The 26,275-nt window shown below is 35.3% G+C and overlaps 1 protein-coding gene across 5 annotated transcripts; it reads left to right on the top strand.

Moving 5' to 3' along the window:
• The first annotated feature begins 1,664 nt into the window (after positions 1–1,664).
• AADAT (aminoadipate aminotransferase) lies at positions 1,665–24,545 on the top strand. Of its 5 annotated transcripts, none has more exons than XM_032223943.1 (15): positions 1,665–1,846; positions 3,260–3,378; positions 3,970–4,090; positions 4,969–5,137; positions 7,127–7,259; positions 8,001–8,075; positions 13,002–13,211; positions 14,824–14,889; positions 15,596–15,678; positions 16,121–16,217; positions 17,005–17,066; positions 18,600–18,664; positions 22,312–22,418; positions 22,532–22,633; positions 23,698–24,545. In XM_032223943.1, the coding sequence occupies exons 3-15, from the start codon at positions 4,024–4,026 to the stop codon at positions 23,737–23,739; spliced, it is 1,278 nt and encodes a 425-aa protein (XP_032079834.1). In that variant the 5' UTR covers positions 1,665–1,846; positions 3,260–3,378; positions 3,970–4,023; the 3' UTR covers positions 23,740–24,545. The 5 variants fall into 5 exon arrangements, with proteins under 5 accessions (XP_032079834.1, XP_032079833.1, XP_032079832.1 ...); XM_032223942.1 differs by having other exon boundaries at positions 3,287–3,378; XM_032223940.1 differs by lacking the exon at positions 1,665–1,846 and adding an exon at positions 1,914–2,225 and having other exon boundaries at positions 3,287–3,378.
• The last annotated feature ends 1,730 nt before the right edge of the window (positions 24,546–26,275 follow it).

A 26,275-nucleotide genomic window follows, 5' to 3' on the forward strand; every position in this document is an offset into this window, starting at 1 on the left:
AGATGCCATAAAAATAGTAATTATTCAACAACATGTTGCATAACATTTAAACACATGTGGCTATATTTAATATTGCCCTATATAGACTCATTGAAATCAATGGGACTAGATAAAGTAAGGCCCCACTGATTTTAATGGGTTTGATGCAGTGTCCTGCATAAAGACAGCATGATGTAGTATTTAAAATGCTGCAGAAGGAAAGGAGAGGCAGGTTCTAGTCATCCTGTGGTCATAGGTCAGCTGATAAATCTTAGGCCACTTTTTTGGCCACTAGGGTGCATTGCAAGGCTTTTGAGATGTAGGCACGATTCACTTCTTGGCCACCAGTGTGCATTGCAAGACTTTGGAGATGTGGGTGCATTTAACCTTTTGGATACTAGGGTACATTGCATGAGTTTGGCTTGAAATACTGGGTTGTATTTTGTAGAGGAGCCACCAGAGGACTCCGTTTGTGACTGTCTGGAGTAACTGGCAATGGCGCTTTTCCTTGTTGAGGAGTGTAAGCCAGCCCTCCGATTCTGCATTCCCCTAAGGGCTTATTTTCCTTTGATTGGGATTTCAACTTGGACTGTACTAGCTTCGCAACCTTCTAAAGGTTATCCCTGTTATTTTCTGCAACACTTTCTTTGAGGTTTATAAAGCTGACTCCCAGTTTGGGGGTTCCGGTTCCCATTTGGGCTGTGTTAGCTTTCTACTCTTAGAGGGATTTGCCTTTTAGAGTTAGTTTTCAAACAAAAGTCCATGAAACAGCTATATAGTGACTTTTTGCTATTTAGAATTTGTGGCCTTGCTTCTTTAGCATTCAAGGCAAAGGTCCTACTGCATGTGCCTGGCTTTTCATATGCAAATTGACCTAGCCAGGCTGGAGGAGCTGCTTGTATAATGCAAATTCTGCTTCCATGGAAACTTTTCCATGAGGCAATTTCAGTTAAGCTCCCATGGAGTTTCTTTTAAGTTTGCAAAGAGAAGGAATCAAAACCTTTAGTTTTAGTTTCAAGCAGTTCTCTTATTTTGTGAGATCAGGATGCAAACATGCTTTACTAACTCTGCCGGAACTGCTTATCAGAGGAGAAACAAAGAGTCTAGCCCAGTGTTTCTTACCCTTGGCAACTTGAAGATGTCCGGACTTCAATTCCCAGAATTCCCCAGCCAGCATTCGCTGGCTGGGGAATTCTGGGAGTTGAAGTCCAGACATCTTCAAGTTGCCAAGGTTGAGAAACACTGGTCTAGCCTATAAGCATTCTTCCACAAATGAAAACAGGCTTTTCAGAGCAGAGTGAGCCAGCTAGGTTGCAGAGGCTGCTTTTCCCATGCACCTCTTGGCCCCCTTTTAGCACATTTTCTTAATCACAACAAAGTCCTTCACCGCAGGAGAGTTAATCAGCCTTTCCCAATGAAACGGGGTGGTCCTCTGCTCCAAGAAGGTGTGGGGGAAATCCCAGCAGCTGTTCTCAGTTAAAATGCAAATAGAGTTTGGGATTCAATTACACCATCTTTTTACTGTTCTCCCAGTAAAGGTTCAAGATGACCTGCACGCAGGCAGAATGCCCCAGCTGCCAATCAAAAACATGGATGTGATCACATGTCATGGAACTACATTTCCCATAAGGCAGTCTCTGCCTACATTTCCCAGGAGGTAGTTTCTTAAAGGAGACAGCTCTTAATTACTACACTATTTACTGTTTATACTGCTGGGGCAGCACAGTTTGCCTGGCTCATGGTTTTTTGTGTTGCCTTCTTTAAAGGAAACGTGGTGGGCAGAATAGAGGAGCGTGGCTTTGCTCAATTTTCTTAGTCCTTCCTGTTTCCAGATAAGCGGCATCACAAATTGCGGTTGGAGTCACAGGTAGGGAAACTTAAAGCTATGCTTTCTGCCCACGAACGGTGCCCCAATAGTTCTTCTCGTTTTCTAGAATAAGCTTCTATCCCTGTGTGGCTGGGAAGAGAATGAGAGAGCACGAGGTGGAAAGTGATTAAAGAGAAACATTCAGCACCTGTTCAAGAAAACAAGCATTCAGGGTACATATAAGAGAGAATTCTTCCTCGCTGGTGCTTGGTCCACCTTATATGGATTACTGTGTTTAAAAAGCTGAACAACCACTAGATGCCAGCATAGAGATACAGAAAATATTCTTTGCCAGTTTATAGTAGTCATCCGGAAGTTTCAGAGTAGATGTGGCAGATACAGATGCCTGGAATAAATAACCAAACAAAATCCACATAAGGTATAATTGGCCGAATGTTGCCTAATATCTTCATGCAAACCCAACCATTGTAATTTGTGGGCAGGGAGCCAATTTGGTCTGGTGGCTAAGGTACTAGTTTAGAAACTAGTAGGCATGAAAGCCTACTCTCAACCTGAACAATAGGAAGACAATATGTGGTTAGTTTTAACAATGTTAGAACAATATGTGGTTAGTTCTAGTTGAAGGTATCTCTTATGAGTTATACAGCAGAATTTTTTCAGAATAGTGGTGCTCTCAAATATATTTCTAGACAAATTGTAATAGGAAGAAGAAAAAATAATTGAAATTATATTCCTCATACATAATTCCTGAGAAGTGTGTAATAAAAATATCTAGTCTATCAGTGGGCTTGCATGTCATTTATTGTAGTTGTTAATATAAGAGGGGTTGTTGCTTATTGGAAAAATACATTTCATATATAGAATAGAATTCTTTATTAGTCAAGTGCGATCAGACGCATAAGGAATTTGTCTCCAGTACATAAGCTTTCCGTGTACATACAACAATAGTGATAGATTATTATCATAGTCATTGTAAAAGTAATTATAAAAATAGATCATAAAACATTAGATACAACACTTAGTGATAGTCATGGATACTAAATAAGCAATCAACATAAATCATACCAGGGTACTAATTAAACAATTTAAATCATAAGATACAAGCAACAAGTTAGAGTCATAAGAAGATAAGGTGATAGAGAATAGGGAAGATGAGAATAATGATGATAAAACTATCTTTCTAGATAGTTTGATAGTGTTGTGGGAATTAGTTGTTTAGCAGAGTGATGGCATGTGGAGGGGGGGGAATTGCCCTTGTGTCTAGTTGTTCTGTCATGCAGTGCCCTATAGCATTGTTTTGCAGGTAGAAATTGAAACTGTTTATGTCCAGGATGTGAGGGGTCTGTAAATATTTTCACAGCCCCCTTTTTGGTTCGTGCAGTATATAGGTTCTCAATGGAAGGCAGATTGGTAGCAATTGTTTTTTTCTGCAGTTCTAATTATCCGTTGAAGTCTTTTGTTTGTCTTAATTGGTTGCAGTGCCAATCTAGACGGTTATGGAGGTGCAGATGACAGACTCAATAATTCCTCTGTAGAACTGTATCAACAACTCCTTGGGCAACCTGAGCTTCGTGAGTTGGCTCAGGAAGAACATTCTTTGTTGTGCTTTTTTGATGATGTATTTGATGTTAGATATCCATTTTAAGCCTTGAGATGTTACAGAACCTAGAAACTCCAGTTTTGAAAATATGGGTAAAAAACAAGATTTTTAACTAAATGGACATTTTTTTAAAAAAAAATCAGAATAGTTGGACAATGTCTTTTGTTTGGCAGTTCTAGAAAATCCTAGGTATCCTTAAAAAAGCCAAAACAGTGAACAGAAAATGGTGGTAATGTAAATAACAGGCTTTCAACTCTATGACAAACAGCATGAAAATTATCATTAATTTTAATATTTCATATTGTATATCTTACATTGATTGTTTACTATTTCATGCTCTGTATCTTTGCATTGAATATTTGATAATATTTTTTCCAAAATTATATCTCTAACAGGAATGTTTTTTTGAAGAAATTTTTTTTGAACAAATAAAGTTTAAGTAATGAATGATAGATGTGACCCATTCTCTTTTGAATGTTACATTTCTTTAAATGCCTGTTGCAGATAATAGGATTTTATACCATACATTTTGTGTGCTTATGTTTATTTGTCTTGATTTTAGCTCTTATTATCCAGTTTATTTTGAAGATTGACTTTGCTACTTGGTGCATTAAGCATGAATTATTCACGATTCATTACTGCAGTAAGTGCAGCAAGGAAAGCATCTCCAATAAGAGTCCTCAGTAAGTATATATTTTGCAATTAATTCTTCAGACTTTCCTCAAATTCTAGTTAGGGATTGTCATAGACATGATTATTAAGAAAACATGATATATGGAGATGGACACTTCTGGGATTTCTAAACTGTTGTGATTTCCCCACACATACACACACAAAATAGCTGACCTAAGAGAACTTCCCATTCAGAAGAAAGAGTGCTATGGTATCTTTGGCCACTTATTTCCAAGAAGACAAATGGGGGGATAACAATGCTCAGAAATTACATAGGAAACAATTATTTGAGCTTCAAGTCTTCTTGGAGTTTTTTGTTCCAAAATTTGTTTCATATAAAGTGCAGAGATTTATTATTTCTGAAAATATGTCATGGAAGATGGTACTTTGCACAATATCAGCTTTCTAGATAAATTAGTAAATAAATATTTTTTTAAAATTCTTTCAAAAATCCACAAAAAAATCAGGAGGATGCTAATGTACTGCATCCAGGCAAACTTCATAATCTCCCAGAAGCCTGGCTGATATACAATCAATTCCATCGGATAATGGATGAAGGCCTGGATCACAAATGGTTGATCTCGTGATCTTCCAGTCACCCAAATGAGACTGGGGCCAGCCAAAACTGTTGTAACATTCCTCTTCTGATATGTTTCAACAATGTTCACAAAATCATTCAATTAGTGCAGAAAACTAGGCAGCTATTTTAAAAAATGTCCACACAGGCTACCAGATTTGGCAAAAATCTAGATGACACCTAGGGGACAACAAAGCATTGGGGGATTTTGTTGCGATTTCATAATAGTCTATATTTTTGCAACTCAGACAGGTAGTACTAATCATATCAGGTATGATTTAAGTTTTGTTTTTGTGTATTCTTTTACTCTAGCTGAATTGATGCAGCAATCTCCCACATCGTTAATTTCTCTGGCTGGAGGAGCACCAAATTCCAACACATTTCCTTTCAAAAGTGCTACCATTATCATTAAAGATGAAACAAGAGTTGAAATCAAGGAAGAGCTGATGAGGAGAGCTCTCCAGTATTCTGCTTCAGCGGGGTATTTTAATGGCAAATAAAAGTGGTGATTTTGAAACCACAAACTCCATAAAAAAAACCTTCCAAATGTGGGGGCAGGAGAAATAGTCTCCTTTATCTACTGCAGAGCTTTCTTTCCATTGTTGACCTCCCTGAAAATGTTTAGTGTAGGTAAGATAAGGAAATAGGGCAAGAATGGATACTTTGCTTATCCAGAAAGCAGCAGATTGTCTTGACAAAACTGCATTCTCTTGGACTAACAGGTCTACAACTTGGGGAATCCTTTTAAACCAAAGTGGAAAATGTAGCTATGGGGGGGTCTTTGTCCAGCATAAGCTAGTACACCAGTTGCAGATGCCTTTAGAATGGGAGATTTTAATGATAATCATTATAATTAGAATAGTCTATTTCATCAAATGTGATTAGACACACAAGCAATTTGTCTCCAGTGCAGAAGCTCTGTGTACATGCAAAGCAACAGAATAATAGTAATCATAATAATACCAATAAGAGGGTGTAGTAAAAAATATAAGGAGAATAATAATGCTACAGCCATACAACATGGGTAAGTGTACATAGACATTAGATGGTACTGTGAGAATTAGATGTGCAGCAGAGTGATTGCACAAGGGAGGAAACTATCCCTGTGTCTAGTTTGACATTGTTCCAACCATTCGATATAGAGATATTCTATGGAAGGCAGGCTGGTTGCAATTGTTCTTTCTGCAGTCCTAACTATCTGCTTGTGTTTGTACCCATCCTCTTTGGTTGCTATGTCAAACCAGACAAGTATAAAAGTACAAATGACAACTCAATAATTTCTCTGTAAAACTGTATCAACAGCTCCTGGAGCAGTCTGAACTTTCTGGGCTAACACGGGAAGACCATTCTTTGTTGTGGTTTTTTTTTAATAATGGTTCTAATGTTAGGTGTCTATTTCAAATCCTGGGAGATTATAGAACCCCCAAACCTGAAGGATTCTGCTGTTGATACTGTGCTATTGAATATAGTAAGAGGTGGTAGAATAAGACGGCGCCTCCTAAAGTACAGTCTCATCTCATTTATTCTCTTGTCAATTCAAACATGAACAGTTGAAACCTACTCTGATTGAATTTGCTCTTGAAGACAACTCAGGTGATACAAATGCAATGGCCTATATGGTAGCAGGTGAAAATCAGTATGGCAGAGCTACACCAATATTACAGAAGTTGCATTAGTTGTGAGAATTACTTAGCAATAGCAATAGCAATAGCAGTAGACTTATATACCGCTTCATAGGCCTTTCAGGCCTCTCTAAGCGGTTTACAGAGAGTCAGCATATTGCCCCCAACAATCTGGGTCCTCATTTTACCCACCTCGGAAGGATGGAAGGCTGAGTCAACCCTGAGCCGGTGAGATTTGAACCGCTGACCTGCTGATCTAGCAGTAGCCTGCAGTGCTGCATTTAACCACTGCACCACCTTGGCTCTTAGGTTCAAGGTATATGTAGGGCATTCTACGCATGCTATTTGATCTGTTCTGAAGGCAATGCTCCAGCTTCTTCCTGAGCAAATCAGGGTAGAATGGCTCCAAAGAGCTTAAAGACTTTTTAAATTTGTCCCCATAGAACATTCTCCTGAAATCCATAGTGCCCCTGTAGACTCATTTTTCAAAGAGTAACTAAGACTTGATTCTTTCAAGGAACATTTGGAAATTAAGAGGTGCATTGTTGGATTGGATTGGATTGTTTTTAGCCATCAGACTTTTACCGTCACTAAATAGTGATAATGAAGGTAATGGTAATGACAACTGCAAGGGTAAGTCTAAGCTAGGATGTATTTTAAGTAAACAGCAAAAGCTGGTATGATAGAACAGAATGTTTAACCAAGATCTAAAGGAAGGTATTTGTTCAGATTAGTGACTACATAATAAAAGAATTAAAAGATAGATTAGATATGTCTAAGAAATGCAAAAAGAATGAAAATCTTATGAAGAAATGCATGATACACCTTACTAATGTAGTCATGTTTAGCATTCCAGAACTGTTGTCCTGGTTGAAGGATATGCAGAAGACTATTCATAACCCTCCAACGGTTGACTACAGTCCTCAGGAAGGACAAATGGAAATGTGTATCACTACTGGAAGCCAAGAAGGGCTATGTAAAGTAAGAAAAATGAACTATAATGTACAGTGAGTACAGTGAGCATAATTATATAACTTCTGTGAATCTTTAAAAAGTTGCAATGGCCTTGGCTTTCAGATATGTAGGATTTGTAGGGATTATACAACACATCAAATTGCTTATCCTTGCAGCTGGGTTGTCTTTAGATTATCCTATTTTCTTCTTCCTATTACAGGTATCATTAGTATTTACTACAAACTTTACAAACATATCTCTGTTTAATCTCTTCCTTCTCAGCTCACATATTAATGAATGCAGTAGTAAGAAGCGATACTTAGGTAAAGCAATTGTAGATCCTACGTATTTCAATGAGATCTTCCCTTAGAGAGAGGTGCCTTTTCACAAACTTGTGCAGAAGATAAAAGTTTATTACATGTAATAATCCCATAAAAAATTAAAATATGAAGTAAGCAGTTGTATAGATAAACTATGAAGCCATTTACCAGATACATTTACATTCTTAAAGAACCAAAAATGAATTGCAATGGAACAATGTTTTAAAATTCTTTAACTTTGGTATGTGCATAAATTGGTTTTGGTTTTTAAACAATTTACTACAATAAACAAAGTTTTGTTTCCTCTTTATGCTTCCCCTTCCCCTTGTATTATGTATTGCTGTATACAAACCTTTTTTTAAAACTTTTTGTGATTTAAAAATCTCTGTTATTATCAAAGGTCATATTTGTCTGCAGCAGGAAAAATTACTGTCCTGTATATTTTTAGGTGTTTGAAATGCTTATTAATCCTGGAGATAACATTCTTTTGGATGCCCCAACTTATCCTGGGACATTAGCTGCTGTAAGTATTCCACAGATCTGGAAGACCGTGATGGTAAAAACATATAATTTTGCTTCTACATATTTAGGTCTGGCTTCCATTTATACCAGGCCATTTCTTAGATTTTTGCTGAATTAGGAAAGAAGGGTGAGAAATTATTTCCAGTAAATTGATTTCCAAATTACCGGTAATTTAATTTGCATTTCCTGAACTAACCTTAAAATGGTGAATAATTATCCTTCAGTTTTGTAGCTTTTCCTATTCTATAACGTGATTTTCCCCCCCCCCAAAAAAAACCTATGAAGAGGTTTGTAATTTGGTAAACCATTTAGTAATAGGAAAGTGCATGCAAAAATTAAAAAAAGTTGGCAATATATTTCTTGCAGTGTTTTTTCATTATACAATTCAAATAAAATGTAAAATTCATTTATAACTTAATAAATGGTGATTGCTACTTGGTATAGAAAAAGAAAAAAATTCTTTAAACTTTTGCTGTGATTGTTTACACATTTTATTTTTCTTTAATCACTCCATTAATATTATTGAAATTATCTGGTATTTGGTTGGCATGCTTACCTGTTATTCAACAAAAAATTGGATAAGAACTTTAAAAGTCATATTTTGAGAAATGCTTTATTGCGGGTTTGGAAGAAATACCAATATAAATTAAATGACAAGATACCCATGTGGGCAATTCCTAGACATGCAATTGAAAATATGAATACAGCACAAAAACAGGATAGATTTACTTACAGACAGCTTCTTACCTCGGAAAGGGGGGTATTACAATTAAAATCTTTAGAGGTATTAAAAGAGGAGAAGGTAGTTCAAACATGGTTCCAGTATGGGCAATTACAGGCTAGGTGGAAAATAGATCAAAAAATTGGCTTTATTCAAGTTGAGGATAATCTGTTTAAACAAATAAGAGATCAAAGCTTAATGCATATAAAGAGGATATATAATGTATTAATACAGATGGATTCGGAAACAGAATTAGTTAAAGATTGTATGATAAAATGGGCTCAAAATATTGAGGAACCAATAATGTTGGATACATGGGAAAGAATTTGGGTAAGAAATGTGAAATTTACACAAGCTCAAAATCTGAGAGAAAATTTTTACAAGATGTTTTATAGATGGCATTTAGATCCTAAAAAGTTGGCTTCTATGTATCCGAATGTACAGCCTAAATGTTGGAGGTGTGGTTCTCTCGATGCTACATATTATCATATATGGTGGACCTGTCAAAAGGTTAAGGCATTTTGGATAAAAATATGGTGGGTCATGCAAAATGTTTTTAAAAAAAGGATAAAGTTTATTCCTCAGTTATTTTTACTAGGTATATGTACTGATTTTACAGTGGTAGAGACCAATTTGATTCTGCACCTGATAACTGCAGCAAGACTGTTGGTGGCGCAATATTGGAAGAAGGAAGACTTGCCTACAATCCAAGAATGGACATTGAAAGTAACAAACTTAGCTGAAATGGCTAAAATATCGGCATATCTTAAAGATCATTCAAATGAGAGATATAAACGAGACTGGAAAAAATGGATTGACTATATACAAAATAAATACGGGACTAAGAAATTCCAGTTAGCCTATGCTTAAGATCAGAAATGATTTAAACTGTTAAAAGTTAGTTCAGTAAGAAGAAGCTAAGTTCAATCTAGAATGTCATTAATTTCTTTATTTCTTTTTTCTCAATAGATTTTAGACTGTGTTAGTTAAAAATCCATACCGTGTACGGGTTCTGGGAAGTCGGGGGGGGAAGGAGGAGGGGGGATGGGGGGGTGGAGGGAGGGAGGGGTACACACAACAAAAAAAATTGTATTTCAATGTCTTAATGATTGACAAATGATGATATATTTGTGTTTGTTTTTTTTTTAAAGAAAAATAAAAAAAGATTACATTTAAAAAAAAAAAAAATATTATTGAAATTATGATCTTATTGCTAGATATATGAGACAGATGTCATTTCTTTTATTGAGGTAAATTATTCATGTTTCACCCGGTTAGAGATGAGAGGAAGATAGTAACAGCCTTCCCTAATACTTCTACCACTACTTCCAACCAGTATAGCTACATTTTAACTGAGAAGCCTGGGAATTGTAGTCTCAGCATACTGGTAGCGTACCAGACTGGGAGAAATGGAACTAGGAGCCTTCCTATACATTTCAAAGGAACAAATTTGAATGTTTGTGCATCTGTATCCAATCCTGATTAATGATCTCATACAGTGCAGATAATGTTATAATTTACATAATGACATCTTTAATACATGCTTAAATATATCATATAATATTAAATATGATGTAGGAAACCCATTTAACATATTATAGTAGCATATATGATGTAACCAGGTCACATTGACATTGCATACAAATAAAAACAGGGAGACTTCAGCTGCAATGCCACAACTTCCGTCTTGTTTTGAACTGCCCCTGCAGACATCATTGTGTGCATATAATGTAATTCTCAAAATTAAAAAGCTGACCTGTTCCATATAAACAATGTCCTGCATAATGAATATCATCATCACACAGACTTCAGTTCCCAGAATTCCTACTCAGCAATCTCAACATATTTGGAGAAGGCCAAATATGTCTTATTTGGATAAGACTAAAGTAAACTAACTTCATATAACCTTTGCCTAACCAGATTCCACACTAAATCGAAATAGGAAAAATATATATCAGAGTTGAGCAATTTTTCTAATGTTTTAAGATTATTATACAATTGTATCACAGCGGCCAGTTGTTTCGCCGGATTTGGCATTGATTACTAGTCGGGCCCCACTCAGGAGCCTAGGACGTCATAATGTATTTTTTTAATATGCGTGCAGATCCAAGCAGTGTGGCTTTTTGCATTTGACTGATAGTGATTTTGTCAATTTTTAACTATTTTAAATGTAATTCCAATGCTTTTGGAATAGCACCCAGTGTGCCAATTACCACTGGAATTACCACTGCTGGTTTGTGCCATAATCGTTGAATTTCGCAATTTTTTCATATTCCTTCTTGTCGACCCTGCTATCACCTGGTATTGCGATGTCTATGATTGTAACCTTATTTTTCTCAACCAGTGTGATATCTGGTGTATTATGCGCCAGTATTTTGTCTGTTTGTATGCGAAAATCCCACAAGATCTTGACCATCTGATTTTCGGTGACTTTTTCAGGCTTATGTTCCCACCAGTTTGTTACTGTTTTAATATTATAATTTTTGCACAAATTCCAATGGATCATTTGTGCTACTGAATTGTGCCGCAATTTATAATCAGTCTGCGCGATTTTTTTACAGCAGCTGAGTATGTGATCAACAGTTTCATCAGCTTCTTTGCAAAGTCTGCATTTGGCATCATCAGAGGATTTTTCGATTTTGGCCTTAATCGCATTTGTGCGGATAGCTTGTTCTCACGCAGCCAGGATTAGTGACTCTGTTTCTTTCTTTAATGTACCTGTTGTTAACCATAACCAAGTTTGTTCACTGTCCACTTTATCTTTTATTTTTTCCAGAAATTGGTTATGCAGTGCTTTGTTCTGCCAACTCTCCATTCTTGATTTTATCACTTTTCTGTATTCTTGTTTCGTCTGTTGGGCCTTCAGTAGATTTTTGTTCTTTATTTCGATTAATAGATGTTCTTGACTTTCTTTTAAACAATCAGCCAGTGCATGTTTTTCTTCTTCAACTGTTTGCTTCACTTGTAATAATCCTCTGCCACCTGATTTTCGGGGCAGGTATACTCTATCAGTATCACTATATGGATGTAAACTGTAGTGCATTGTCATTAGTTTCCTGGTTTTTCAGTCCAAAAGGTCCAAATCAGCTTGTGTCCAGTTAACTATACCAGCTGTATATCTTATAACTGGTATTGCCCAGGTATTTATGGCCTTGATTGTATTTCCACCATTCAATTTAGATTTCAAAATTTTCCTAACTCTGTTGGTGTACTCTCTCCTGACAATAGTTTATATTATTATTATTATTATTATTATTATTATTATTATTATTATTATACAATTCTATCACAGCGGCCAGTTGTTTCGCCGGATTTGGCATTGGTTACTAGTCGGGCCCCACCCAGGGGCCTAGGACGTCGTAACGTATTTTCGTAATATGCGTGCAGATCCAAGCAGTGCGGCTTTTTGCATTTGACTGATGGTGATTTTGTCAATTTTTAACTGTTTTAAATGTAATTCCAGTGCTTTTGGAATAGCACCCAGTGTGCCAATTACCACTGGAATTACCACTGCTGGTTTGTGCCATAGTCGTTGAATTTTGATTTTTAAGTCCTGGTATCTTGCGATTTTTTCATGTTCCTTCTCGGCGACCCTGCTATCACCTGGTATTGCGATGTCTATGATTGTGACCTTATTTTTCTCAACCAGTGTGATGTCTGGTGTATTATGCGCCAGTATTTTGTCGGTTTGTATACGGAAATCCCACAAGATCTTGACCATCTGATTTTCTGTGACTTTTTCAGGCTGATGTTCCCACCAGTTTGTTGCTGTTTTAATATTATAATTTTTGCACAAATTCCAATGGATCATTTGTGCTACTGAATTGTGCCGCAATTTATAATCAGTCTGCGCGATTTTTTTACAGCAGCTGAGTATGTGATCAACAGTTTCGTCAGCTTCTTTGCAAAGTCTGCATTTGGCATCATCAGAGGATTTTTTGGCCTTAATGGCATTTGTGCGGATAGCTTGTTCTTGCGCAGCCAGGATTAGTGACTCTGTTTCTTTCTTTAATGTACTTATTATTATTATTATTATTATTATTATTATTATTATTATTCACAAGATGACCAATGAGATATAAGAATGGATGATTTAGTTTACAGGAATATGAGCACGTTATAGCAAGTTTAGACATTAATTTATCAAAAGCTGAATAGAATGCATATGTACAATAAATGTTTGTGTCTCTTCTTTTATTAAAATAGCTTAGACCGCTAGGTTGTAACATCATAAATGTGCCCAGTGACCAGCATGGTATGATTCCAAAAGCTTTGAAAGAAGTTCTTTCCAGGTGGAATCCCGAAGATGTAAAAAAGCTCAAGAATGATACCCCAAAATTTCTATATACAATTCCTAATGGTGGCAATCCAACAGGAGCCTCATTGACAACAGAACGCAAGAAAGAGATCTATCAGGTATAATCATTCAATAAATGACGTGGTCTCTATACGCATTTTTATATCATTTAATCTAAGATGCAAGTAAACTTCAGTCTAAAATAAATGACTGTTTATTATCATGGGAAAGGCTTGCTCAGAAAGTCAGAATAATAATATGCAAACAAAAAAATACATAGTTCAAAAAGTAATCTGTGATGTCAGTATATGGTAGATATAAAATAATGTTTCCTTGCTTATTTGTGTATTCAGTGAGAGAACAAATGTATTCCATAAGATTACTTATTTTTCCAATTTATACTTTTTAAAACCTGGGATTAAATATTTGATAATTAAACATGTAATTGAAATATGATATTGATTACCCTTTTGGGCCCATATCTATATCTATCTATATTTACGTCTGTCTGTCTATCTGTCTATCTGTCTATCTATATCTATCTATCTATCTATCTATCTATCTATATATATATATATATACCAATATATATCTACAGTATATATATCATATCGATCTAGATATATAATTCTTATATATACAGATCCACATTAATTTTTCTGGGGGAAATTAACATTCACATGCTTTTTTTGTTTGTGTTAATTGGTTCTTTCAATGAAACAATTCTATCTGATTTCAAAGGTTGAAGTTGTGAATGAGAATACTTTTTAAATCAGGCCTGGGAAATCTGTAGTTCTAGATCTTTTTTCCAATCCTTCACAATAGTTAGGATTATCAGGGATTAAAGAGTTCATCTGGACAATCATCAAAAACCCCACAGCATCATTTTTGCCATAAATCCCACCATAGTATTTCTATTGTTCAATCATATTTCCTACTATTAATTTGAATTTACTTCTTTTTTTCTAATTTTTATACAATTACTTTTTTCAGAATTAGCTAGGTTGAACTGTTCTTAATCAAATTGTATTTGAATTTACATTTGTTTGTGCAGTAATGTGCTTTGCCATTAGTGGGAATCTCTATGGGATAATTCGTAATTCATAATTTAATGAGCTTATATGCCGCCCAATCCCGGAGGATTCCGGGCGGCTTACAAATACGAGATAAAATAAAATAACAAATAGGGGAAAGAAACAAAGACAGTTTAAAAAAACACAACATACATTTGGCTTAACTGGGGGTTGGACCTGATTTAAAAATCAGCAACCCCAGGCCTGTCGGAACAGCCAGGTTTTGGTGGCTTTTTGGAAGGCCACGAGAGTGGGAAGGGTCCGATCTCTGCTGGTAGCTCGTTCCACAGAGCCGGAGCAGCTACAGAAAAGGGTCTCCCCCGAGTGGTCGCCAGCCAGCATTGTCCGGTCAACGGTACCCGGAAGGGGCCTAGCCTGTGGGTTCTTTTCGGACGTTGGGAGGTATGTAGCAGAAGGTGGTCTCTCAGATATCCATCCATGGGGATTCCCATTGTATGCCTTGACTGAGTTTCTGGGAACAATGTTGATTTCAGTAAGAAAATTGAAACAGACTTCAGAATTTCCCCAACATAAAATAACTGATTATTTAACAATAGAGAAGAGCTAATTGGTAGCCATAATATATCATTGTGAAATAATTGTTTTATTTTATTATTTTGTCTGTGTGTATGAATATAGGTGTATATATTTCTTTCAGCTTGCAAGACAGTATGATTTCCTTATAATAGAAGATGATCCATATTATTTCCTTCAATTTAACAAGGTGACTTTTTGTCAATTGTTTTTGAATCAGAAGGCACAGCAAAGAATGTATGAATCTGAATTCTTTGGATAGGAATTTATAAATCGTGTTACAATTTGTCACTACTATTTCCACAGTCAGTAGAATATTTTTTCCATTAATTATGATGTTGTTTTCAAAGCTACAGACATGAAGGCATACCATAGACTTCTTGTACATATTCATTTCAAGCCACAACAGTATCCATAAGAGAGTATCATTATGTTTATAGACTTATATGCTGAGCAATATCAGTTTTTATCAGTTATTAAAAATATGAGTAGCATACCTGTGATTTCATCTACACACATTTCAATTTAAGGAAAAAAACACTAGTCCAAAACATTCTGTTTAGAATTTTTGTATCTTAATAATATATTACGGTCAAGAGGAATCATTAATGATGGTAATTCTCCATTGCCAAATATGCCACTTCTTGTACATACCTGGTTATACTTTAAATAATTGATGGATGTTACAGAATAAATTTGGGACAGATATTGAGATGGACAGGAATATAATGGGAAATCCTGATACCTGAATGGAAATGTTGGACGTAGCCCAGTTTTGATGCATGAATATGTTTCATAATGCATGTACACTGTTTTTTAAAACTTTTTCATAACATGTGAGCCACCATGTGCAAGTATTAGTTACTAACAGCAAACCTTTACTTTCTTTCCCGAAGCCTTGGGCACCAACTTTTCTTTCAATGGACATAGATGGGAGAGTAATCAGGACTGACTCCTTTTCTAAGATCCTGTCATCCGGGTAAATTCAATTGCACCATAGCTGGACATAGAATTGCCTGGCCAAGCACACACTTGAAAATCCCTAAAGCTACTGGTATACATTTAATTTGAAAAAAAAAGATATTTTTATTGTAGTCTTCCTTGAAATTGACTTATAGGGTTTAACAGTCAAGTGCTGTTCCATGTATACATCTTCTGTTCTTCAATTTTCATGACGCTAATCTTTGTCCTGAAACAGTATCAGATATTTCCTTTGTCTTAATTGTTCCATAATACTTAGATTCCTACTTCATTAACTTTTATAAAATTGGTTTGTTTTTCTCTTTCTGATACTTTCATAATTCCCTTTTGTTGCCTAAAAATCACTATGAATATTAGGATATATATTGTCTTCCACAATTTTGGACATGGCATTTTATGGGTAGGTAAAGTATTTTAAGTATATTTTTATTTTTGCACAGGCTACGAATTGGATTTCTAACTGGTCCCAAGCCATTAATTGATAGAGTTATTCTACATATACAGGTTTCCACAATGCACACCAGTACCTTCACCCAAGTAAGAATTATCATTTTTTTCTAACTATATATAAAAATATACTATCTTAACTTTTAGAAACAAACATCAATATAACATCTATGTATTTACAGAATTGTTTAAAACTGAACATACTAAAAAAAGCTCTTCATTGTTTATAATTCCTCAATACTATGTATTATGTATGATTAGCATAGTTTTAATAAAAAATAAATTTTTCATAAGGAAAAAAATACCAAAAGGATGAAAAGCTAGGCCATTTTAAAAAGAAAATATTCTGTCACTGATTCTGTTTAATAGCACGTTAAAATACTTTATAACTTGTTTACAGTGGTGAGCATTTGAAAACTCTTATGGATATAGTATTAGATTTTCTGCAGTGAGCCCTTTCTCTGTTCCACTTCTGTAGCTGTATTAATAGTGCTGTGAACAAGCCTGAATTAAGCAATGCTTTGAACATCACCCCAAAGTACACAACGCCAAACTACTATTACTTACTATTGTTAATACTATGGTATTAACAGAATAGTATCGGTGCCTAGCATATCTATTTATAAAAATGATTGTAGAGTTTCAAATCTTACAAGGTTGCACTTGTGCATAGATTTTTTTAATTCTTTGATTCAGTTTTAACTCCTAACAATTACCTGAACATGGACCTGCAGTAGATTTTTTGAGACTAATCATCCTATTCATAGGATTGTGTTACATGGTCTTTTTTTGTTTATTAAGCCATTTTAGGTTTTTTTTTACTGGTGTCTGTTGATGAGCAAATAACATATTGACTGTAGCCCCACTATTTCTATAGCTTATAATAGCCCAGCTTCTTCAACAATGGGGACTGAAGGGTTTCCTGGACCACATAGACAGGTAAATATATTTAGTATATTTCAGTTTTGGCATATTTTATGTCTTCTTTAATTACCATGCTCTTGTATATATTTTGAATATATATTTTAATATTACTGTCATAAATAGTCCTACATATACACACACACATATTCTGTGCATAAAGACATATTTATATAATGGCCACAATAATATATGCAATTTATTGTGCTGAAATACATTCATTTGAATGTATAGAATTCAGATTTAATTGCCTGAGAGCTATCCATTGAAATACTTGCTAGAAATTCTGGACATTGTGATCTAAAATATCTGGTAATGCAGCAAGTGATGCTAACTTCTAATTAAAAATATTTAGAATAAAATTTCTATTTCTAACAGTATCAAAAAATTACTTACTGTACATGTTTTGCAGGACTCTGCATTTTATATCCTGGCTTTTGGAAATTGTAAAAATAAATAAATTGCAAATTGGGGAAACTGAAAAAATTGCAAGCAAAATTGGTATCTCTGGATAGTTTACATCAAATGGATAAGTTCACAAGAAATTAATATAAAGTGGCTAAAATGTATCACCGCACAGGCGTCAGTTGCAATCTGTCCTGTACATTTGAAAGGAGCAGACGAAAAAAGGAATGCTTTTTCATGAACTCTGTTCAGAGACCAACTCTGTTTAAATTCCTGCTACCAAAGTGTTTCCATTGATAATGGTTACTAGAACTGTGAATTAAGCTTCTATGTAATTTGTTGAGGCTTTTTTCATCCTATCTCATATTGTTTTCCTTTTGGGTCACAGTTTCAGTTGTAGCTTGCATATGTTGTTTTATATAAGAATGCCATAGTCCACATTATTTGGACATCCTCTCCCACCAGGTATACAATCTATAAATATCTTTTTGTGCCAGAAAAGAGCTAAGAGACAGAAATATATTCATGTTTGTGCTACAGTCACTGAAAATTGAAATCCAATACTTCACATTTATATCATCATTGTCATCTGAACAATAAATGATCCTAATAATGATATACAGATTTTGTTTGTTCTTTAATGATTCTGAAATCATTAAAGAACAAAAAAATCTGTGTATCGTTATTAGGAATGATGCATCCAAGTGCACCCAAATCAATATAGTTTGAATGCATCACAGATATACACAAAACAGCCATGCAGAGGAAGGCCATGTAATGTTCTTTGCATACTGATTATATATACAGTATTCCTTCTGGCAAATTTTTATTTAACAATTGCTTGTAGTAACAACAAATTGTCTTCATGTTGGAGAATATCTACAGATTGTCATTTAAGGCACAGAAGTCTTTATAACCAATTTTTCTTTCTATAAAGTCCACAAAGTCTTCTCTAAACCAGGGAGTTGACAATCTGTGGACTTCAAGTCAGAATTTCTCAGCCAGCTATGCTGAGTCTTCAAGTTGCCATGGTTGGCGTCCCCTCTCCTAAATTACCTTCCTTGTTTTCAGCATCAGAACTGTTAATTTGGAAGTGTTTCTTTGTCATGATGCTTTTCTCTTTTTCTTTTTCTCATCTTCTACTAGTGTGGTGGATTTTTATAAACAACAGCGAGATGTGATGCTTAATGCAGCAGACAAATGGCTAAAAGGTTGGAGTCAATAATGAACAATTGATCTATTTATATATGACTGAAATATAATACAAAAAAGATTATTAAAAAGGGAAATGTACAACTTTTCTCATTGAGAAATGTGTGAAAAATTAATGTAGGGTTATTTGAAAAATCAATTTTATTTAAATAAGCAATTATAGTGGGCAATGTAAAGTAACTCTTATGACATAGCAATTTCAGTTAAATACATCATTTTTTTTCCTTCTGAAGATTGTTCAGTGCTCATTGATGAATTGACTGTGCAAATATAATATGGTCCTTTTCCTTTTGCATTTCATTCCTGTATTTCATTCCTGCTACTGCTGTGCTCCTACAAGTGTTCCAGATAATATACTTTATAGTTGTTGTTCCTTTTAGTAAAGAAGCTCCTCTATCAGACATAACTTCATTTACTGGCATCATTACTAGCCAATAAAACTCAACACAGTCCTTAGATATAGATATATAGATATGGCTATATGGTTATATACACTTGTCAAATCCGTAATATTTCCCACATGTTATTACAGTCTACTAATGGTGATGCTAATTGTTCACAACCACTTATTCAATAAATTGTGTATAGATAATACTAAGTTTATGACAACTGTTAGGACAGAATTTCCATTGCTAAGCAAGATCTATTTTGCTGCAGTTGTTAAGTGAATCCAGCTTTTCTTATTTACTTTGCTTGTTGGAAATCAGCTGGAAAAATCACAAATCATGATAACATGACCCCAGAAGGCTGCAACTGTCATAAATAAATGCCAGTTGCCAAGCACCAGAATTTTGATCATGGGACCATGGGGATGCTGCAACTGTTATAAGTGTGAAGCCTAGTTGCAAGCCACTTTTTTCAGTTCCATTGTAACCGAACAGTCACTAAACAAATACAAGACTACCTGTATTGGAGCTAGCCATTATAACTAATATGATAGCTATTTCACCAGACACAACCTGATGGATGTCTTTGTATCACCCTCACTAGATAGACCAGACTAGGGATTCAACCCCACAGAAAGGCTAAAACTGGCTTCATTAGTAACACTTATACTAAATAGAATTTTGAAAATCTGATTTTGCTCCATAAAGGCCATCTTCCTTATTCTCTGGTACCAGCCTAAAGCTCACTCATATATGCAGAGGTTTACTCAAAAGGAAATCCTATTTTCTTCATTTGAACAGATTTTTCAATATAGCCACTTGTTGTGAAGAAAATAAGTTGCATTTATTTTATCAGCAGTTAATTAACATGAAAACATGCATATACCATACATATACTGTAGTGTTTAGTCTGTACCCAGCCAGGATTTTGTAGTTTACATCAATCAATCAATCAGTCAATCAGAATTGAGTTGGAAGAGACCTTGGAGGTCTTCTGTCCACCCCCCAGCTGAAGCTGGACATCCTATACTATTTCAGACAAGTGACTGTCCAGGCTCCTTTTAAAAACTTCCAGTAATGAAGCCACAACTTCTGAAGGCAAACTGTCCACTGATTAATTGTTTTCACTGTTCACTGTTTTCACTGGAACTTTCTCCTTAATTCCCAGTTGCTTCTCTACTTGATTAGTTTCCATCCATTGTTCCTTGTCCTGGCCTCTGGTGCTTTGGAAAATAAGTTGACCCCCTCTATGTGGCAGCTTCTCAAATATTAGGAAAACAGAATAATAGACTTGGGAGGGACCTTGGAGGTCTTCTAGTCCAGCCCCCTGCCTAGGCAGGAAACCCTACACCACTTCAGACAAATGGTTATCCAATATCTTATTTAAAAAATCCAGTTTGGGAGCGTTCACAACTTCTGGAGGCAAGTTGTTCCACTGATTAATTGTTCTATCTGTCAGGAAATTTCTCCTTAGTTCTAGGTTGCTTCTCCTTGATTAATTTCCATCCATTGCTTCTTGTCCTGCCCTCAGGTGCCCTCTTCTTTGTGGCAGCTCCTGAGATATTGGAACACAGCTATCATGTCACCCCTAGTCCTTCTTTTCATCAAATTAGACATACCCAGTTCCTGCAACCGTTCTTCATATGTTTTAGCCTCCAGTCCCATCATGTCACCCCTAGTCCTTCTTTTCTCTAGACTAGCCAAACCCAAATCCTGCAACTGTTCTTCATATGTTTTAGTCTCCAAGATTTTAATCATCTTAGTTTCTCTTCTTTGCACTTTTTCCAGAGTCTCAACATCTTTTTTGTAATGTGACCAAAAGCAGATGCAATATTCTAGGTGGGGCCTTACTAAGGCTTTATAAAGTAGTACTAACACTTCACATGATTTTGAGTCTATGCCTCTGTTAATGCAACCAAGGAGCGTATTAGCTTTTTTGGCTGCTGCTGCACATTTGAGTCTTTAATGCGTCTTGGGTCTGTTTTTATATCTCCTACTTTTTAACTGGGTTTTCCATCCTTTCCATCACTCTCTACTTCATTGTGTTTTTTATTTCTTTTCTTCTTCTTTCTCTTTACTCCCTACCTTCTTATATGATTGGTTATCTAGTGTTTTTTGCTTGGAATTAGGTTCTAAAGGTCTTGAAGATCACCCCCCCCCCATCCTCAATTTTAGCCCTTTGGATAAGATGAGCCAGTCATTTTCTGAATACATTATTTCCAGTTCTTGTGAGGCTGTCTCCATCCCCTAGCCCTTTCATGTAGGTAATGCACCTCTCACCTCTCTCCAGGCCTTCCGGAAAGCCGTCAAAACCTGGCTGTGCCGGCAGGCCTGGGGTTGATGAGTTCCCCTCCCCTCTCGACTTGTATGGCTGTATGACTCTTGTGTATTTTAATTACGTGTATTGTGTTTGTATCCCCTTTTCCCCTTCTGAGTTGTTCGCCGCCCTGAGTCCCTCCCGGAGAAGGGCAGCATACAAATAAACTAAATCAATCAATCAATCAATGCAGACCATGATCTAGGAAACAGAAGTTCTGTAGATGATACCAGTTTTTAAGCCAGTGGTTCATTTCTTCAATCCTTTGTTCCCTCATTGGATGTTGCCCTTTTGTTGGAAGTATAGATGAAAATACCACTTGTGCACCTAATTCTTTAATTTTCTTCCCTAGCCGTTCATAATCACTTGTTATTGTTTTAGGATTCATTGTTGTGTCACTGGACCCCATGTGTAGGAGAAGAAAGTGGTGGGGCTGATTATCTTAGTAAGGTACTCAGTTACATCTTTGATTTTTGCTCCAGGGAGACCTCCCCGGATTGACTATTCAGTCTGCAGACTATAGTTTCTGTTCCCTGAGAAATTGAATCTCTTTTCAATATTTGCTTCCCCCCACCCCCACTAGAGAAGTAAACTATTCTTCCTGTCACAGGAATGCTGGGTTGTATCTCTTTTTTAGAAACTATTGATGAGTTTTCCTCGTCCTGTTCTTTCTCATAGTGTAACTCATAGGACAAAAGCAGCTAAGGAGAAAGCCTTTTCACTTCAGCTTTATCTTAAAAGGAGAAACTTTTGCTACTCTGATAAGAGATCTGAGTTTACTTTCCGCCCATTCACGGGGTAAAGAAGTCAGCACATGCAGTTACGTTTTAAATCATGACTTATACTTCAGTGCGTTTCTAAAGTAATTTCTTAAGTTAGTTGATTATAGGCATGCATGTGTTTTTCTGTTTTTCATTCTCCCATTTCATTTCTCTCATTTAAGGTCTGGCAGACTGGCATGTCCCTGCTGCTGGGATGTTTCTATGGATTAAGATTAAGGGAGTTCCTGATACCCAAGAACTGATCATGAAAAAAGCTTTGGAGAAACAGGTATGAAAAATAAATACTGAACCTAAAATAAAATGGGGAGGAAGGGCTAATAAAATTTTTTACAGTTTCTAATATGAGAAGTTTATGACTGACTGATAAAGGTTCTGCTTTAGGTGTTGCTGGTCCCTGGATGTTCATTTAACATTAACAGTTCTGATCCCAGTTCTTATGTCAGAGCCTCCTTCTCCCTCTCTTCTCCAAGTCAGATTGATCAGGTGAGTGAAGTTTGCCTTTTCATAAGACTCACAGTCATTATTATTATGTTATAGTTGATAAACCATGTTCTATTCAATTACAGTCTTTCCGTCTTTCTGTTTCGGCTGAATTTGGGCTAACAAATTTGATTCTTTCATGTATGTTACATTACTTTTCATGTGTATGTTGAAAGGATGATTTCGTTATTTGCTGTAAAACTTTTAAGGACTAGAAAGTTAATTCAGTCTTATAGAGTAGGGTATTGATATAGGCAGTCATAGAATCCTGCTTTTATGTAATATTAGAATGATCTCCATGTAACAATGGAATATTGCTATTAATTTCTGTATATTTAGATATATCCATGAAATATTGTAGGCATTTGCAGATATTTAGTTATCAAGTCAATTTGCCAGGAATAGTACGAATATAGTTGATGTAGGATTTTTTAAAAAAGATTTCTACTCAAATTTATGAATAGTGCCAATGCATAGAAGAGTGATTTCTCTTCATCTAAATCTTAATTCCATTTACACAACAAAAAATATATTTAAGAGAAATATATGTATAGACATTACATAAAACAATTCAATGCACATTCAATGTAGAACCTTGTGGCATTGATCATGAGAAATATGGTAAATGGAAAAAATATTGGGTAACATATGGATCATCTATGTAGTTATTTCATATCTTGGAATTCCAACTTATGTTTCTGCATTTGTATTGATGAAACTATATTGGAAAAGAATCAATTTCTTTTACATGCACACCTAGTGCACTCCTTGATATAATACGGTTCCAAACATTTATTGGTTTTATTTTGTTATTATAATAATTCATAATAGTATTCATTATAATTATATACCCACTATTATTTTTAGGGTTAAACAATGTTATACAAAATAAAAGTACAAAATAGTATAAGCTAAATGGATGAGATAAAAGGAAATAAAGATAAATCTAGTTTACAATATCATCAGCATTCACTACATCTTTCAAACTTTTGTTTTTGCAAACTAATCTTATTTTTAACCACGTCTTTTTACTGACTCGTGTCATATAAATAGTGTTATTTTTACAGGGTTTCCGAAGATTGGCTGACCTCATTAAAGAAGCTGCGTGATTTTATTAAATGAAAAATCTCCAAGAAGCTAGAAGATTTCAAAATAAAACAACTTTAAAAAAATATGTTCCTCCAGCTGTAAAGAGTATACAATGATACAGAATATATGTGATAAAGAATGTTATGCTCTTTTAAAATGTACATTAACATCTCAAAACATTGTATGAATAAGTGCAAAAACTTACCTATTAAATTAGGTTGCCACAAAACTTTACTCAGGGTGAAATCACCAAAGTTTTAAATACTTTTCTGATTTCATGGGGATTCTCTTGTTTTGTCTTAGTATTCTCCCTGAAACTTTATACAGCACATTTCAAAATCAAGCTTATTTGTGTGGAATTGATTTAATTTCTGTTTCTTTTAATAATGTTCTGTATCTTCTAATACTCATCATGGTTCATTCAGAAAATCTTTAAAACTACTCTATATGTTGTATTAATATATTATTTGAAGTTTTCTGCAAATGGAAACTTAGAACTCAAGGAAACCAATTTTTACAGATAAGAATGAGCAGAATTTTAGAATAGATTCTCTAATATGAGCAACTTTATTTTTGGCTCATTTAAATTAAATATTCCATTCTATAATGGTGTGTATCGCTTATAAATTAAAGGCCATATTTGATGTTATTATAGTGATTCTTTCACAGCAATGTTTTCCATGGAAATCCTGATTTCCTATAGTTAAAATTTTGAATTAAGAAAGCACATCTTCTTCATTTCAATGTGTAAAATTCCAATGTGTAAAAGATATTTTCTATGGATATTTTATATTATTTATAAAAATGATATTTATATTTTACTGAATTTTCTTCTACAGACTCAACTATAAGATTCTCATCCTCTAGTTTAAAAAAACAAACACCTACATTAAATAACATTGTGCCTACTTCTTCTGAGAATAGATAGCTTTTTTTCACAAAGCATATTTTAAATACCCAATAATTGAATTATAGAAGTCAGGTCATATAATACTTATGAGAAGAGAAATACTTCCTCTGCCTGGTTATTGGCCAAGCAAAACTCGCCTACTTGAAGAGCCGAGAAAAGTCAAAAATTCTTTTGCACCAGTGCATTTATTTGTCATATTTTTAGTACTTTAAAATAGAAATGCTGATACACTTGTTGTAAGAAATGTCCATCTGGGTTCAGTTCCAAGTGGGAAGAAAGACACTGGAAACATGGAGACTGTTTGGAAAGATGGTTTAATGGTGGACAGAACCACATGGTATGAGGTTCTGGGTAGCTGACTACATAGAATGGAGAGTGAGGTATATTTATACCCTCTGTTGGGCTTCGCACTTGCTTTCTGTTCCTGTGGCAAGAAATGTATCCTGGTTTTCAGACTCCCATGGGGCCACGCAGGGGTAACTTTGTAGGTTGTCTTGAGTCCCCGGCTTGGTTGAATCTTGCTGGGTGATTACATTAATTTTCTCAGGTGTCCTGGTGGGATGCATAAAGAGCTAATCCTATTATGTCCTGAGGGTGAAGGTCTTTTGTGTTGTAGATAAGCTGGTCCAGTCTTTCTGGGGTTATTAACAAATGTGGTTCTACTTTCCAAGAGCATGTTTCTCCTTTTCTCATGCAGGGAGGTATAATATTCTTTTTAATTTTCATAGAATATTTCATTCTTCTAGGAGAGGGGTGGATACTAACTTTCTATACTCTCATGAGGATTATTTTTTAACTATTATGCTTTCTTCTCTAGGCTTAACTAATTGATAATTCCTAAAGACGGAATATTGCTATAGATTAAAAATAAGCAGATAATATGGTGGTATTGAAGAAGAAAAGATAATTTCTTCTCCAAGTTACTTCTGTTATTCAGTATGCCAGTAGAGCTCACTCTATCATAACTAGCATCAATTGACCTATTCATGTTAATGGCTGCAGTCAACTTCACAATGACTTAAATCCTCTGGCATTAAGCCATTCCTGGGTGCAACATGATACAAAAAGGTGTAAGTTCTCTGATGTCTTAGAAATCCTGCACTGCAAGACAAGATTGCCAGGCACCAACAGCTGCCAGATGGGTGTAAACATCTGCAAGATGGCAGACAAAGTATTCCAATTAAATTCCTGTCCTTTTTTGTGTGTGCATGATACTAAAAACATATAAGTGAAATGACACTTAGATTACAATGCTATGCCCAGTACCTCCACACACATGGACCTTGCTGCTCCAAAGCAAGACACACACACACACAAACGAGAGAGGAACACACACACACACACACACACACACACAGACACACGAATGAGAGAGGAACGAGAGAGGAATTGTGTCTGAGTAAGCAAGTATTGACTCCTGGTAACTGCCGGGATTAATTTTTGCAGCTTTCTTGACCACATTTTGAGGTTTGCCCTGGCTTTTTTCCTAGGATGGAGTGAACAAAACTAGTTCAAGGTCACCCTGTTGGTTATGCTCCTTACCATCTATTTAACATTTCAAGGCTCTTCATAACTATCAGCAACTAGCATTTGTTCTGAATTGAAAGCAATTTCATTTGCATTTCTATTGTATATGAATCTATCAT

Source organism: Thamnophis elegans, chromosome 9 (assembly GCF_009769535.1).
Source record: "Thamnophis elegans isolate rThaEle1 chromosome 9, rThaEle1.pri, whole genome shotgun sequence".
Lineage (NCBI taxonomy): Eukaryota > Metazoa > Chordata > Lepidosauria > Squamata > Colubridae > Thamnophis > Thamnophis elegans.